Source organism: Echinops telfairi, unplaced genomic scaffold (genome assembly GCF_000313985.2).
Source record: "Echinops telfairi isolate 266 unplaced genomic scaffold, ASM31398v2 ScPeMD7_3;HRSCAF=10, whole genome shotgun sequence".
NCBI classification, from domain to species: domain Eukaryota; kingdom Metazoa; phylum Chordata; class Mammalia; order Afrosoricida; family Tenrecidae; genus Echinops; species Echinops telfairi.
This window is the reverse complement of record NW_022103899.1, coordinates 49,447,647-49,464,287: the sequence shown is the minus strand read 5'-3', so window position 1 is coordinate 49,464,287 and position 16,641 is coordinate 49,447,647. Positions and strand designations below refer to the sequence as shown.

Here is a 16,641-nt window from a genome sequence, read left to right as displayed (position 1 = left end):
TGATAGTGGGGGTGGGGGGCGGGCGCGAGGGGAAGGGGGAGGAAGCGTTTAAGAACTAGAGGAAGGTTATGAGTTTCATTATTGCTACACTGAACCCTGAGGCACTGTTGTTTTAAAACAGATTGATTGGCATGACCCAGAGCATAAACTTTGCTAAGTATTAAAATGAGATTTTCTCCCACCAAATGGTCTGTTCAAGCAAAAACACAAAGAGAGAGAAATGATCTCCTCTAGCTCTCTACGGCAAATTATCTTACTTCCTGGCTCCTAAATGGTCCAGCTGTGTTGAGCACCAGCTGCCATGGTTACTGAGGACACCATCTGAGACCTGGTGAAGTTTCCTAAAAAGATCAAATTCGGTTTGAAGCCGTTACTTTTAAGGTCGTTCACGCGTAATTGGAAACATGTGCCTTCTTAAAGGAGGACTATTACTCAAAATGGTCATGTCCTTTCCAGCAGGCTCTAATAATCATCTGCGGGTGTATTTTTTATTTGCCACAGAACATAATCGTTTTCAGTTATAAACTGGATGCCACCATCAGTGGACAAACAACCAACCAAAAAAACGGGTTGAAAATATTTATTCTCCTATTGCAAGGTTGTTCCGTCCACCGGCAGCTCTTTGGACCATGTGATCATTTAAAAATGAGTTTTTGGTGTTCTGGGATGCCATATTTTCCTTTGTGCTCCTCAAACAACTTCGAGAGCTCTTCCAAATAAGTCTGATGCAACTCCTCAATCTGCTGGCGGGTTGGGTGCAGAGTCTGATGAACTGGGATTGGGCGGCCAACTGCAAAAATAGAGAATGCATCATTCGAGGGAAGCCAAAACCTCTCCACCCAGACAACAACCTTTAACTGGCAGCTCTGGAAAGCTCTGCCAATCAGCATGCGCGCAGGCCGGCTCTTGGGATCCTGTCTTTATTTTACTGGCCGCCCGCAGTGGTCAAACCACCCCAGTTGGCTTACAGAGTGAAGAACTTTTCTTCTGGGCAGACTCTGGGCTCTCGGTGCCCTGGTGGTTTTGACTGGCAGTCCAATTAGCCACTGTGCTGCCTGCAGCTGTGCGTGTGTGGACATGGCTGCGTGTGGACACCACCAGCCTTCTCCCTCGGCCACAGCGGACAGCCAGACCACAGCGGCCTATTATCACCACCTGTGAAATCCTGGAATCGTGTGGCACCCACACCAGCTCTTCGCATGCCCTTCTCAGTAGCAAAATGTGTGGGTCTGTGTGCGTGAGAATCTCCATTTCTAGAGAAGTGCCTCCTCGCAGGGTTCCACTGCGATTGGCAGACACAGAAAGCCCACAAGAAGTCTCACTGCAAGAATTACAAACAAACCAAGGAGCATTCTTCCTTTGACCAGATCTCAGGCTGTCATTTCTCTCTTTAGATTATAATGGTTGCGTTGTTGTCAAGAATATGGCCGGCACAGCATGAACCGATTCAAGAGTCTGCATGTAAAATCGAGTGACTTTGGTTACACACTGAATTGTACCACTGTTCTCACCCCTACTCTGAGCTTCTCTTCCCTCACTGACATAGACTTATTGCCCACTGAAGAGCCCGATTAATTTTTCTAGGCAGTAGCTTTAAAAAAAAAAATATGTGTGTACATACACCTACATCTGTAGAGTTAGCTCAAAAGAGATGGTTATGTGAAACAAGAAAGCTACAAAAATGATAGTGTGGTCCTATATATGCAAAAATCCTTATATGTCTTCGTTTCTATGTAAGCATTTATCAGCAAGTGGAAGTCTAGATAGAGAGGTAGCAAACTAGTAACAATGGTTGCCTCATCTGCATTACATGAATTTTCTACAAGGGTGCATTTGTGCTTTACCTTTAGAATTGTAAAATCCATCAACACAGGAAACTTAGAAAAACAAAGCTAATCACTTCTGCATGCATTTAAAATGGCATTTAACATGATAAATAACCTCAGTCTCACGTGTGTTCCACGTTTGCACCTACAAAGATATATTTAACTTTAGCACCTGCCCTCCTAGGTCCTCTCTGCTACTCACTTTTCCCTCTGCTGGTTTGATGCTGTGACTGAAAGCTAGGGGTTGAAAATGTGGCCAATGGCCCCACAGGTAGCAAAACTGCTTCTTGTTTGATTCACGTGAGTAGTTTGCTTTGGTATCTTGGATGTCAAAAGTATATTTAACACTCATAGATACTAGCCCTTTGTAATTCTACGTGCAGAAATATAACAAAACCATTGTGGTGTCAGGGGTGGTTGGACGGATGAGGCAGGAGAGCTCAATGTGGTTATAGGGTGCAACTGGGAGCAGGTGGAGCACAAAAAGTACCAGGGCAGATGGAGTCTAGTGTTAGATCCTCCAGAAAGTACATTGAGCAAGGAACATCCTTATGGCAGTTACTTAATCTGTCAACTTGTGAAGGGGGTGGAGTCTAGCCTGCCAATCAGGTCACAGCCAATGAGGCCTCTGTGTGGGCATGGCCCTCTCCTGAGGATTCTGGGGACTCCTGTCTTTCTCCCTGGAGGTGGGACACAGACTCTTTCTGCAAGACATTCCTGTGGACAAGTCAGATGGAGCTACGCTGATGGAGCCAGAGCCCTGGAGCTGGAGGAGCCACGTCGAAACCCACACCAGCGCTCAGATGCTTCCAGAGCCACTGAATTCACAAGACTTTCCACCCACTGGTCTGTGATCTTCCTGCATTCGGCATCATTACACGTGTTGCGTGAGTCTGAAGAGGAATTTATAGATTGGAATCAGACATATGGGCTAATATTGGGCTTATGGACTCAATCTGGACTGGGGTGAGTCTTTAGTCAACTAGACTAACACAGTCCTCTCTGGCCTTAATTTTCTAATATTTATATATATTAAAAAAACCAAAAAAAAGAACTGGATGATGTTGAAGCTTCCTTCCAGCTCTGAACTTGGTTGTTGTTGTTTCTTATGGGGGGGGTGGGTGGGTAGGGGTGGATCTACATGACTAGGAGGCAACACTGAAGGAGCCCTGATGGCATGGGGGTTATGCGCTGGGCTGCTAACCTCAAAATGGGGCGTTCCGTCTTGTAAACAGTCTCAGAAACCCACAGGTACAGTTCATCCCTGTCTTACAGGTCCCTATCAGTCAGAATCGACTCCAGGGTAGCTTTTTGCCTGCGCCTTTTGGCCTCATTGGGTTTGAAATATGATGATATAGCTTTCAGCATAATAACAATATGCAAGCCATCATAGTATGACAAACTGAAAGATAGTGGCCAAAATAGATTCAATAATAATAATAATTTTTTAAAACATAACTCAATTGCTTCTTAGGGTTAGTAAGACAATAAAACAATAGTAAAACAATAACTGGCTCATCTTGATCACACTCACTAAAGAACTCAAGCTCTGATAGTTGAATTTTGTGTTAACTTGGCTGCGCCAGGACTCTCCCATGATGTGATCGAATATAATATAATCAATGCCATGACAAGATCTTCTGTGAGCAGCTAAGCAAGTATGAGATGATTAGGGTGGACTGGTTGTTGTTAAGTGTCATCCAGTTGGTTCCATCTCATAGGGACCCTATAAAACAGAGTGCAACACTGTCTGTCCTTGCCTCCTCACAATTGTTCTTTGAGCCCATTGTTGTAGCCACTGTGTCAACCCATCTTGTCAAGGGTCATCTTCCTATTCACCGCCCTCTACTTGACCAAGCATGATGTCCTTCTCCAGAGACCCATCTTTCCTGATAACGTGTCCAAAGTACTTAAGATGAAGCCTTACAGCCCTTGCTTCTAAGGAGGATTCTGGCTGTACTTCTAAGATAGACTTGTTTGTTCTTTTGGTAGTCCATATACTTTCACTATTCTTCACCAGCATCATAATGCAAATGCATCGATTCTTCAGTCTTCTGTTTTCAACATCCAACTTTCACGATATGAGGCAACTGAAAATGCCATGGCTTGGGCTAGGGGCACCTTGGTCCTCAAAGTAACATCCTTGCTTTTCTACACCTTAGAGAAGTCTTGTGCAGTAGATTTCCGCAGTGCAACATGTCCTTTGATCTCTTGACTGCTGCTTCCATGAGAATTTGCTTTGGATCTGAACAAGATGAAATCCTCATTCCTTCCTCTATTTATTATGATGTTACTTATTGGTCCAGTTGTGAGGATTTTGGTCTTCTTTACATTAAATTGTAATGTATATTGCAGGCTTAAATCCTTGCTCTTTATCAGCAAGTGCTTCCAGTCCTCTTCACTTTCAGCAGCACGGATGTGGCATCTGCATACCAAAGGTTGTTGACAAGTCTTCCTCCAATCATGATTCCGTGCTCTTCTTCATATAGCCCAGTTTCTTTGGTTCTTTGCTCAGCATACAGATTGAATAAGTATGGAAAGGGGATCCACCACTTGCCTGTCAGTTTTATCGTACTGTGGTGGCTTGTGTGTTGCTGTGATGTTGGAAGCCCTGTCACGGGCATTTCTAACTAGCAGGTTCACCCAAAGTGAATAGATTTCGGCAGAGTTTCCAGACTAAGAATAGACGAAAGAAGAAATAGGCTTCCCACTTTTGAGGAGTTAGCCACTGAAAACCTTATGAATAAGGTGTAGTAACCACCCTTTTGATCAAGTGACAGTCTCGATAACATTGAAAATTAATATTGATAAAATTCTTCATGAGTATGACCTACTCCTGTTTAAGCAAACTTCCTTGAGAAAGTTTCCTTCTCCTCCATCTTGCTGGTCCAGATCTCTCAGCCGGCTCATCAACTCACCATATTGCCTGCCAACCCTGGGAGGTATCAGTGGCTTCCCATATTGACTGCCGATCTTGGATTTATTAGACTCTGCACCCTGAAGCCACACTTGCTGACCCTGGATTCATCTGCCTCAGCCTCCACCAGCCTGTGGGCTTCCTGCTTCATGGTTCATCTTCGTGCTTCTTGGTTCACAAGCCCTAGCACTACAGGAGTCAGGAAGAGCCTCCATCTGACCCATGGACTTGAACTAGACTGGACCGAATCACATCTACAACTGTGTGAACCACTTTCTTGATATACAATTCTATGTATACTTGTCACTAGTTTTGTTGCTCTAGAGAACACAGCTTAACACACCAACCAAGACCAAACTCACTGCCATCTAGTTGATTCCAACTCATTTTGACCCTAGAGGACTGAGTAGAACTACTGACCCCGGTGTGGGTTTCTGAGGCTATAAATCTTTACAAGAGCCTCATCTTTCTCCCATGGAGTGCCTAGTTGTTTCAAACTGCTGACCTTGTGGTTAGCAGCCTAATCCATGCGTGATGGTGAGCTCAATTCCAATAGCCACTGTCAGGCTAAATTGGACCTATATTGGAAACATAGCAATTATTCACCAACAGTCTTAGGAGAGGCCATTCATTTGAATCTTTAGAAAACTTTAATGAGGCAGTTATCATCTCTGTTTTACATATGAAAACAATGAAACACAAAGAGACTAATTAGTCTAAGGGAAAAGTCTCAGGAACCATGTCAGAAAGACAACTCTCTCAGGGACGGGCTTGAGCTAAAGGCATGGAGATGAGGACTGGAGGCATCCACCCCCTTTGTGCTACGTGTCATTGTCCCTTCACCTTCCGTAGAAGCGAGGAGGACAGAAGAGAGCACAGAGAATTGGAGTACTGGATGTCAGGGCCCTCATCTTGCTTCAAATCCTAATCTCTGTGGCAAATTAGCCCTGTTTTCTTAGACCCATCATTCAATTTTTAGGGCTTTGGTTCACACCAGGATCTAGTGCCTTACACGTACTCGTGACACTGTAGCTCTTACTCCCAGTATAAAGCCTCCAGGCCCTCTTCTGAGACAGCGAGTTAGGAACTATATGGGCAATATCCAACCGACTGTTGTGAGCATCAAATAGAATGATCCACCTAGAACTGCTCTGTGTCACAGAGACAGCCTACACAACAGAGCACAACACTGCTTGGTCCTGTACCATCCTCGCATTGCTATATCTGAGCCCATTGCTGCAGCTACTGTGTCGGTTCATTACATTGAAGGGCTTCCTCTTTTTTTTTTTTAATGACTGCCAATTACAACGTCCTTTTCCAGGGCCGGCTCTCTCCTGACAGCATGTCCAAAATACATGAAACAAAGTCGCATCAGCTTCACTTCTACGGAACATTCTGACCGTACTTCTTCCAAGATACATTTACTTGTTCGTCCGGCAGTCCATAAAAAAACAAACAAAAAAAACCAACCCACCTCAATGCCATTGTGTCAAGGCCAACTCATAGTTACCCTGAAGGACAGGGTAAAATGGCCCCTGTGAGTTTCTGAGACTATAACTCTTTATAGGCATAGAAAGTCTGTCTCTCTCCTGAAGAGAGGCTGGTGGCTTAGAACTGCTGACCTTGCAGTTAGTGGCCCAACCACTATTCCACCAGGCCTCCATAGTACTTTCAATATTCTTCTCCAGCACCTTAATTCAAAGGCATCAAATAGTCTCTGGTCTTCCTTGTACCGCAAAGTGACCTCTGAGCTTCTGAATACTTTGAAGAGACCCCTGCAGCAGATTTTCGCAATGTCCTACATCATTTGATTTCTTGATTGTGGGTTGATTTCTTGAGAATTGATTGCGGATCCCAGCAAAATAAGACACTCAACAACTTTGACTTCTCCATTTATCATAGTGCTGTTGACTCGGCTGGTTACGTGGATTTTCATGATCTATAGGTTGAGGTGAAATCCACACTGAAAGCTGTAGATGTTAATCTTCATCAAGGGTGTCAAGTCCTCATCTCTTTTATATGCCATTTGATATTAATTACTCTTCCTCCAATCCTGACGGTATGTTCTTTATGTAGAGATTATTTGCTTAGCATGCAGACTAAGTATGGTGAAAGATTATAACACGGATGCATATCTTTCCTGATTTTATGCCACCTAGTATCTCCTTATTCTGTTAAAAAATCACCTCTTGATCTATGTCTAGATTCTGCATAAGTATAATTAAGAGTTCTGAAATTCCCACTCTTGACCATGTTATCTATAATCTTTAAGAGCCACACAGTCGAATGCCTTTGTGTTGTCAATAATACCCATGTAAATACCTTCCTGGCATTCTCTGCTTTTCATCACCTGACATCAGCAATGCTATAGCCTTAGTTGCACATCCTCTTATAAATCTGGCTTGAATTTCTGACAGTTCCTTATCGGTGTTCTATTGCAACTGTTTTGAATGATCTGCAGCAAAATTGACTTAGAAGTAATATTAATGCTATTATTTGATAATTTCCACATTGTGCTGGATTGGAAAGGTGATGTAGATATATACACATCTCTCCTGTCAACTAGGCAGATATGTATCTTCCAAACTTCTTGGCATAGACTACTGAGCTCTTCCAGCACTACATCCACTGATCGAAACATCCAAGTCACCAATTCCAACGCCAGGCTGCACAGCAAAAGAAGTTAATGGACAGCTCATTTGTAACCCTTATGTGTTGATAAAATCATCAAAATGCCACAACAATTTAAAAAACTACAGTGAATGGTTCTGTACTGAGACACTGCAAATAAGGATATTCTGAGAGGCTCCTCGGAGTCCTAGGATACCAGAACTCACCGCACACACACGCAGACACACACACAAACACCACATACCCTCACACCACACACATGCACACACTCACACCACACATGCACACTCCACACACACATGCACACACTCACACCACACATGCACACTCCACACACACATGCACGCACCACACACTTACACTCCCACACGCCACACACACCACACACACCACACACACACAAACACTACACACACCACATACCACACACACATAAAAACTATACACACACCACATACCACACACACAAACACCACACCCCTCCACACACAAACACACATCAGGCACACACACACACACACATACACACACAAATATTTAACTACTAAAGAAAAGAAAAAATGTTTATAACAACAAACTCACTGCCAAATCTGGAAGACTACATGTGTTGTAAGCTGCTCACAATCCTTCCCACAACACAAAGGAGGGAAGAGCTGCAGCGGCTGCTCCTGGACACAGCACTGCTCGTCCCGAAACCCACGCCTACTTGTTGGGCCCGAGGCATCCGGAACCACAGCTTCTGTTTCTGTTTTGCCACTTTTGACAGTTGGCACGCTCATTTGTTCCATTTTCCAAGTTGCAGCTAACATTCCGTCTTAATTCCTCACACAGCAGTCGTGTTCCAATTTCTGTAGTTCTGTACTTCATTTAAGGAGCCCTGGCTGTGTGTAAGTTTGGCAGTGGATTGCTAACCACGAGGTTGGTTATTCAAACCCACCAGCAGCTCTTTGCAAGAAAGAGGAGGCTGGTAAAGATGGAGTCTCAGAAACCCCCCATAGGGTCACTCGAGCATCAGGTTATTTTCAGTTGCCTCATATGCGCATGAAAGTTGGACCCTGGATAAGGCAGACTGAGGAAGAATCCATGCATGTGAATTATAGTGAAGGAGAATAATACTGAAAGTACCATGGGCTTCCGGAAGAACAAACACATTTGTCTTGGAATATAAATAGCCAGAATGCTCCGTAGAGGCAAGGTGGGCAAGACTTCATTCATCTCACGTACTTTAGACATGTTGTCAGGAGGGACCAGTTCCTGCAGAAGGACATCATGCTTGGTAAAATAGAGAGGCAGCGATTAAGAGGACGGTCCTAACACAATGGCTGCACCATTGGGCTGAAACGTAAGAACAATCGTGAGGATGGTGTGGGACTGGGCAGTGTTTCGTGCTGTTGTACATGGGGTGGCTAGGAGGAAGAACAGACTTGGTGGCACCTAACAACAATGAAATAAAAGCGAGCCCAGGTGGCATCGGAGGTTAAACATTGGGTTGCTAAGTTGAGGACCAGCGGTTCAAACCACCGACGGCCGAAAGGTCCGTGGGAGGAAGAGGAGGCTGTCTGTTCCTATAAAGATGTGCAGCCCTGGAAACCTGAGGGAGAGCATTTCCACTCGGCCGTATGGGCGGCGATGAGTCACAACTGAGGTGGTGATGGCAGTGGGTTTGGCTTGACTCTGTGTCAGCACTGGGTTCGGTTCTTGGGTCTTGCATTCCCTACGAGGAGGAGGGGGCGATTGCTGACCCGTGTGTCTCCGGGAAGGACTCTGCTCCACGGGGTTTTCTTTCGATGGCTGTGATCTTTCAGAAAGTGTCTCTGGACGCTTCTGGGGGGTTTCGAGCTTCGCATCTTTCAGGCAGGAGCCAAGGACTTAACGATCTGAATAAGGACCTTGTTTTACAGAACGACAACATGATTCCAAAACTATACCATGTATGAAAAGGATTTCCCATGGAATGATATGCAACCTTCATGCGTTATCCCAGTAACATCCTTGCCAGTGGCTCTTTCTCAATTCCTGGCAGCTGGGGTGTGTGCCTCGCAGCCCTGGCCTCTTCTGTCACTGGTGCTTTCTGTGGGGTACCGCCGAAGCTCTTTAGCACAGTGTCCCACCTTCTGAGCTTGCCGGATTCTTGCCTCAGGATTGGATGCAGATTAGCATCTAGCGGGAATCCCTACACAGGAAATCCAAAACGTATTTGTGTGCACTCAACAAAGGGATCAGTTAGCCTCTGTTCTGTATACCAGCACACACGCTCCTACCATAGAGATTTTAGGAGATATTATCCCATTTCCCACCTAACCCTGAAAGAAGATTACCCCCCAAACAACAACAAATTCATGGCCAGAGAGTCCATTCCAACTCATAAGAGCCTTACAGGGGACAGCGTGGAACTGCCCCCATGGGGTTTCCAAGGCTGTCATTACAAAAACAGACCGTGGCTTTCTCTCTAGGGGCAGCTGGTAGGTTTCACTCACTGGCCTTTCAATGAAAAGTCATTGCACTTTGAGATCTCCTTTGAGAGAAGAGAGGACAATGATTACTATCTCCTATTTGCAGGAGATCAGAAGTGCAGTAAATATAAATGAAACTACCATCTCAGTCCAAGGCCACCACCGTCAGTACCTTTAGCTGATACAAAATGAATGCCTTCTGAAGGTCAGTGCTAATTTTGGTGCGTAGCTGGTGCCTGAACACTAACCATTTCTGGTCATGTTGGGTCTACAGTTGCAAAAGGGCCCATTTATTCTCCTTCTTTCTTTCTTTTCTTATGGTAAAAAATATATACAACATGTGCCAATTTAAGATTTTTCAGGTGTGCAATTTAGTGACATTAGGACCGATTTCTTGAAGGTGTTGCTTCTATTTCCTCAAGTTTACTTTAAGACTAGAAATGGAATCAACCCTTCTATTACATCCCTGCTCAGAAAGCAGGCTTGGAGTTAAGAGGAAACTAGTGAGAGTCTGGTGTTAAGAAAAGGTGGGATTTGAGTCCTTTCTGTGCTAGGTGCAAACGTAGCTGATATCCCCGTCGGGGTATCTGTCCTTCAAGGTAATTGCACACGGGGGGAAAAGGAAAGCACTTCTTGGGAGTTGGATGCCAACTAATAAATATAGAAGGAATGCTCGAGTTGGAAAATCCCCAGTTTGAATTACAACTGTCACAAGTAGTTCAGATAAGAAGTATGCATGGGTATGAAAGTCAAGAAGAGGGCAGATGCAATTTCCCCTTGTTCTGAACATTGAAGAGAAGTATGTTGGCAGACATGAGCAAGACGAAGACCTGTGTGTCCTTCTCCAGTAGCTAAAACTAACTGAAACTCGGTGACTCTGTTCATTTCTATCAGCCACCAGGCTGTGTCCAAGGACAAACCACTTCTTTGAAATTCACAGAGCTGTGTAGTCTTTGAACTCAATAGAATACACTTACTTACAACATCTAGAAGTCAATTCATGAATGCGCTTGGGTTTCTTTTAAATTTTGAGTTCTTCAAATTACACTTTGAAATTTTCTTTACATCCCCCTAAATACCAACTACCAAGAACTTGGCACAATGAAATAAAAAAATGATTAATAGTGTCCCTCCACCACCAAAATGTGGCCAGCTGATCTTGAAAAACATAATTGCAAACTTAGTCTTATCTTAGTATTCCTATGTTATCAAATAACCGTCAGTCTACCAACATTCCACCTGCGTTCAATGCAGCTGTAAAAAATAACATTGGGTGGTTGCATAAGAAATTCAAAGCTCTTACAACCTGACAGTGGTAAGATCTTATCCTCGTGAAAAAGGCCTAGAAAATAAAGAAGTAAAAATTAAAAACCCATATTTGAATTTCATTTTATGGGCCAGCTATGGAATGATTTCTATGATCTCTGTTCCATTTAAAGTGTATGTTGCCGTTGTTGTTGTCAAGTGTTGTGACTTATAGTGCCATGGTAGCCCTGTATATGATCAAATGAGACACTCCCCAGTCTTGTGCCATCTTCACAATTGTTCTCAGGTTTGAGACCATTATTCAAGCCACCATGTCATTCTTTCTCATGTAGGGGACTGGTCTCTCCTGCTAACACGTGCAAAGTGTGTGAGATGATGTCTCACCATCCTCAATTCTAAGGAACACTTGGGTGTGGTTTTGGTGAATTCTGCTCCTGGCACCTGTTCATTTTCAGCTCACCAGTCCCCTTTAAGCTGCTTATTTCTTTGTCCCCCTGTTCCCTTTAGCACAACTTGTCACCCTCTCCCCCCACACCTGAATCAATATTAGGCTACACACAAATACAGCTAGATTGCAAATGATAAGAATGTTCCTTTGAAACCAATGCTCATCATAAGTGAACATGGGGACGACATCTATCATACAGAACTCTTCATCTGTTAGTGGTCTTTGATATAATGTGTTCATCAGATACTTTCTTTACTACAACCTGCTGGTACATATTTGAATTTGTGCATAGACTCAAAGTAGATTCATTTTAGATGATAAGAAACATATTCCACTGCCATCCAGTGGAATGTGTTTCAGACTCATAGTGACCTGCTAGGACAGAGTAGAACTGCTCCTTAGGGTTCCAGACATAGGGTTCCAGAACTGCTCCTTTTAGTAGAGCAGACAGCTTCATCTGTCTTCTGCAGAGCAGCAGGGAAGCTTGAACCACTGACCATGGGACTCACATCCCAATGCTTAACTCGCGTTGCCACCACCCACTACTATCAAGCCAATTTCAACTTGTAGCAACCCTCTAGGACAGAGTACAACTGCCCTTTGGGTTTCCAAGACTGTACATCTTGATGGGAAAAGAGAGCCTCATCTTTCTTCCAAGCAGTAGCTCGTAGGTTCAAACTGCTGGTACTGTGGTTAGCAGCCCAGGATAACTCACTAGGCCCCCCGGGCTCTTAACATAAAAAACTAATTTCCAGAAAACTTGAAAGTATTCAATTCCCACTCGAATGGAAAATGTAGTTACTTCATCAATAAAAGGCAGGCTCTCTAAATGAAGCCGCAGTTGCATCTGCAGAATTACCTTAGGAGGTTCTTATTTAAAGCTATTCTTTTACCTTGGCACTTCAGCCCGTAACGGGAAACATTGCTTAATGGATCAGCGAGACAGTCTTTTCACCCATGTGAACAAACCTTTGATCTTCAGTGTACATACCAACTGTGTGGATGGGTTTCCGGTAGGGCATGAAGCCCAAAGTGTACTGAAAAATCCCTCTGGCGTAAAACAGGGGCAGAATGCCGCCCACAAACTTCTGCAACTTCTGCTGGAAAATCCAAATCCAGGTGCGGTCACGGGCGCCGATTTGGTCAAACAGTTCATTTTCACCAAAAGAAAACACTGGGACCAAATGGGCCCTGCAAACACATAGGGGGAAGAACAGGAATTTCAGGTGAGAAACAACTTCCTATTTCAGTCTGTCCCACTGACAGTTGAACTAAAACCCAGTTGCCATCCGGCCCAGCCTAGTTCACTCTATCTAGTGCTCTATCGGATTAACAACGGCTGCTGTTCCAGAAGTGGATCACCAAGCCTTTCTTCTGTGGCACCTCTCCGTGGACTGAAGACGCCTCCAGTCTTTTTGCTTAGCAACCAGGCATGCTGTTTGTACCACCCTGTACCCCTCGGGGACTCCAAGTCTCTTTGTAATGCTACCTTGACATGGACCTCGCCTCATGCTTGAAATCCTTGGGCAGGTACTAAGGAGCCCTGGGGGCCTAGTGGGTTACGTATTGGGCTGCTAACAGCAAGGTCAGCAGTTTGAATCCACCAGCCTCTCTGAGGGAGAAAGGCCAGCCTTTGTGCTCCCATGAAAGAGTGGCTGTTCGAGTCATGATGAGCTGGAGCCGACTCGATGGCAGTGAGTTTTTGTTTTCAGCAGTCTAACCATTTGCAGAATTGCATTCTATACAAAATCAAGGTTCCCGGAAGTTTCTCTTCACCTATAGCTCTAGCCAGGTGTTTGTTTGCCTAGAAGCTGACACTGTAAAGATAAAATGTTGTAGTATTTTTTCTTTTCCTTTTTAAATTTTATTCTTTTTAAAATTTTAATACATCGTTTTATTGGGGGCTTTTATGGCTCTGATAACAATCCATACATCAGTTTTCTTTTTCTTTTTAAGGATAAATTTAATGCCATAGCATCAAGGTGCTTTAGTGGGAAGGTCATATCCCCTTCCCATACACACTGTCGATATTTTACAATTGATTTAGAGGAAGTCAGCCTTTAAGCAAATTTTAAAAAGACTGAAACAGCCTACTGCTCTAAGTCAATTCTGACTCACAGTGACCCTCTCCCACTGTCACTGAGTTAATGCTGACCCACAGGAATCCCCCAATCGCCACCCCACCCCACCCCCGTGGGTTCCAGAGACTGTAACTGTTTCTCCCAAGGAGCTGCTGGTGGTTTCGAACTGCCAGTCAGGAGGATCCCAGCCCAATGTGTAACCACTACGCCACCACTACTCCTATCTCAGTGAGCCTATAAACAAACAAAAAACTCTGCTGCTCTCCATTCAATTCTGACTCATAGCAACCCCTATAGGACAGGGAAGAACCATCCCTGTCTTTCTCCCAGCTCTCCTTTTGGGCGGGGTAAAATTGCTCTATCACATTTCTGAGGTTTTAAATCTTTACTAAGCTGACCTTTGGGCTAGCAGCCCAGTGCTTAAACCACTGCACCACCAGGACTAGAGGAATGCCTTAGCTCTTTGAGTCTGTTTAGTAATGGCATAGCTCCCCCGACTCAGACGATGAAATGAAAAGCCACTTACCCATGGGTCAAAGCCAGTTTAACAAATCCTTTCCGCTGGCGGATGTACAGGGTGAAACTTCCGGGATATGCGTACAACAACTCCGGAGCGCCCCCTACGACGACGACGGAAATGTTCCCGCCTCCCTTTCTGCTCAGCCTGGAGGAGATGCTCTTCTTGGAGACTGAGACCAGGCCTTCATGAGGAAAACAGAAACCGTCTGTCATAATGATCTAGTGCAGTGCTTCTCAACCTTCCTCATGCCACGACCCTTTCATACAGTTCCTCGTGGGGTGGTGACCCCCCAACCATAACATTATTTTATTGCTACCTGATAACTGTATTTTTGCTACTGTTATGAATTGGGCAACCCGTGAAAGGGTCGTTCGACCTCCAAAGGGGTCGGACCCACAGGTTGAGAACTGCTGTTCTAGAGGATCCGCAAACATTTATGATTTTTTGCCCTGCTTACGTTTGTGGCATGTACGAAGCTTGTAACCTTGGCAGAGCCACATCTTTCCCAGCCGTGAGACCTAACAGGAATTAGGTCTTTGAACTACGAAGTAGCACCTTCTAAAGGTTTGGAGTCTGTCCATGGCGTGTTGGGGCATGTTGTGCTCTGGTCAGCTCCACGGGACACCATTCCTATTAAATCCCAAGTACAAAGTGTCCCCTGGAGTTGCCTGCAGTGTGTAACTACATAGTCACAGTGGTGCCCTTGATCCTTACCCTGGTGGGTCTTTGCCCAGGAGTGAAAAGTATATATATCCTTCAAGAGGTAGCAGGAACTTCCGAAACACAATATGGCCTGTTTTCAGATATTCTATATGGATTCCTAGTTTCCATGCCTGAGTTTGTCATACAAGTGCTTCAGTTATTCAGCCATTTGACAAACTGTGGTCAACAGGTTGCTGGCCAGCTCTCCTTGCAATTCTGAAAAAAATGTCTAATCTGATTTTGGCCAGTGGTTCATTTAAGACAGTTGCATATTTGCTCAATCTTCATATTAGGACTTTTCAAGTAAAAATACCTTAAAGATTTCTTTGTTGCTAAATACGTGGACACTTGGTGGAGAGTGCAAAAAATGCAGATGAAAATACAAATCGCTAATGGCCTACATTTCAGAGATAATTGCTTTTCAACATCTTCTTGTGTTTTCTTCTATGCTTGAGTTTATCCTTTTTCCCCCGTCATAACTGAATGTGTTACAGACGTAACACACCTCCTATCTTAGAGAAAATTAAATGTTAACTTTTTGCGGGTTTCTCGGCCATGGCGGGTTTGAACCTGCATTGGCTTCCAGGCACGGCCACTCTCTCTCTCCGTGGGAGCTGAATATGCTGGCAGCAGCTCCTCCACAAGACAAAGTGTCTCCGGAGGTTTCTGGCCATCTGGTCCTCCTTACTTGCCTCCTACCTCATTGGTCCCCTTTTCTCAGTTTCCTCTTCAGCCACTCCTTCTTCAAACCCACTGATGAGTCACCACCGTGCAGGACAGAGTACAACTGCTTGCTAGGGTTTCTGAAGCTGTTAAATCTTTACCGAAGCAGACTGCCTCATCTTTCTCCCATGAAGCACCGGTGTGTTTAAATTACTGATCTTTCACATGGCAGTTCAACATGTAATCTATTGCATCATAATGATCCTCTCTTTCTTCAGGTCACCCTTAAAACTGCTATTGCTCGGCACTGCTCCATTGTAGCTCTTGTCTTCTCAACCCATCCATGCACATAGACTCAACCACCACCTGTGTGTACTGAGTTCACCTAAATCCACTTGCTGGGAGACTTTCCTCCTGAGGCTGCAGGCCCAACTCCCCAACTGCCCAATGGAGCTCACTACCTGGATGTCTCAAATTCAACTCAAAGGTCATGCTTCCAAACTCAAGTTCCTACATTCTCAATCAAGTTTTACCATCTTCCAACTACTATCCAGGTGACTGGGTCATCATTTACTCTGTCATTGAAGTCAGAAACATGAGCTCTTCGCAGATTCATTCCTCTCTCTTAGCCACCATCCTGGCTGACTCACTCACTCACTCACTCACTCACTCACTCACTCACTCACTCACTCATTCTTTCACTCAAAAGCATTTCTTGACCATAAGCTACAGACAAGATGCTGTGTTGGATGCTGAAAGTACAATAAGAAGAAGCCACTATTGCTGCCTCCATGAGTCTCCATCAATCACTAAATCCGACTCATCTCTCAATATTTCTCCATCTTGATCCCCTCTTCTATGTTTCAATTGTGACAGCACTGGGTTCCTTGAACCCCCATCATCTCTCCTGTGGTTATGGCAATGAGCCTTTTGTATCACTGCAGACTCAGAAGCCATCCCTCCAACCTGTCTCCACCTGGCAACTGAACTGATCCGACAGGCTCCTCCTTTGTTGAAAATGTCTCAGTCTGTCTAAATAAGTAGGCTGGATAAACAATCTGGAGGAGAAAACAAAGGGACCGACACTTCTGGGGGGACATGGGAGAGGGGGAGGTGGGGGGAAAGGTAGTAGTG

General features: G+C 44.5%; 1 protein-coding gene across 1 annotated transcript in view; it reads right to left on the bottom strand.

The window, feature by feature from the left end:
- Positions 1–612: 612 nt before the first annotated feature.
- Positions 613–16,641, bottom strand: part of MOGAT1 (monoacylglycerol O-acyltransferase 1) — a 32,792-nt gene continuing 16,763 nt past the window's right edge. Inside the window, exons 4-6 of the mRNA XM_004701642.2 lie at positions 14,149–14,323; positions 12,533–12,732; positions 613–790 (exon numbers count right to left, since the gene is read on the bottom strand). Coding sequence (XP_004701699.1) covers positions 636–790; positions 12,533–12,732; positions 14,149–14,323 — 530 coding nt within the window. The 3' untranslated portion in view covers positions 613–635. The remainder of the gene's footprint in view (positions 791–12,532; positions 12,733–14,148; positions 14,324–16,641) is intronic.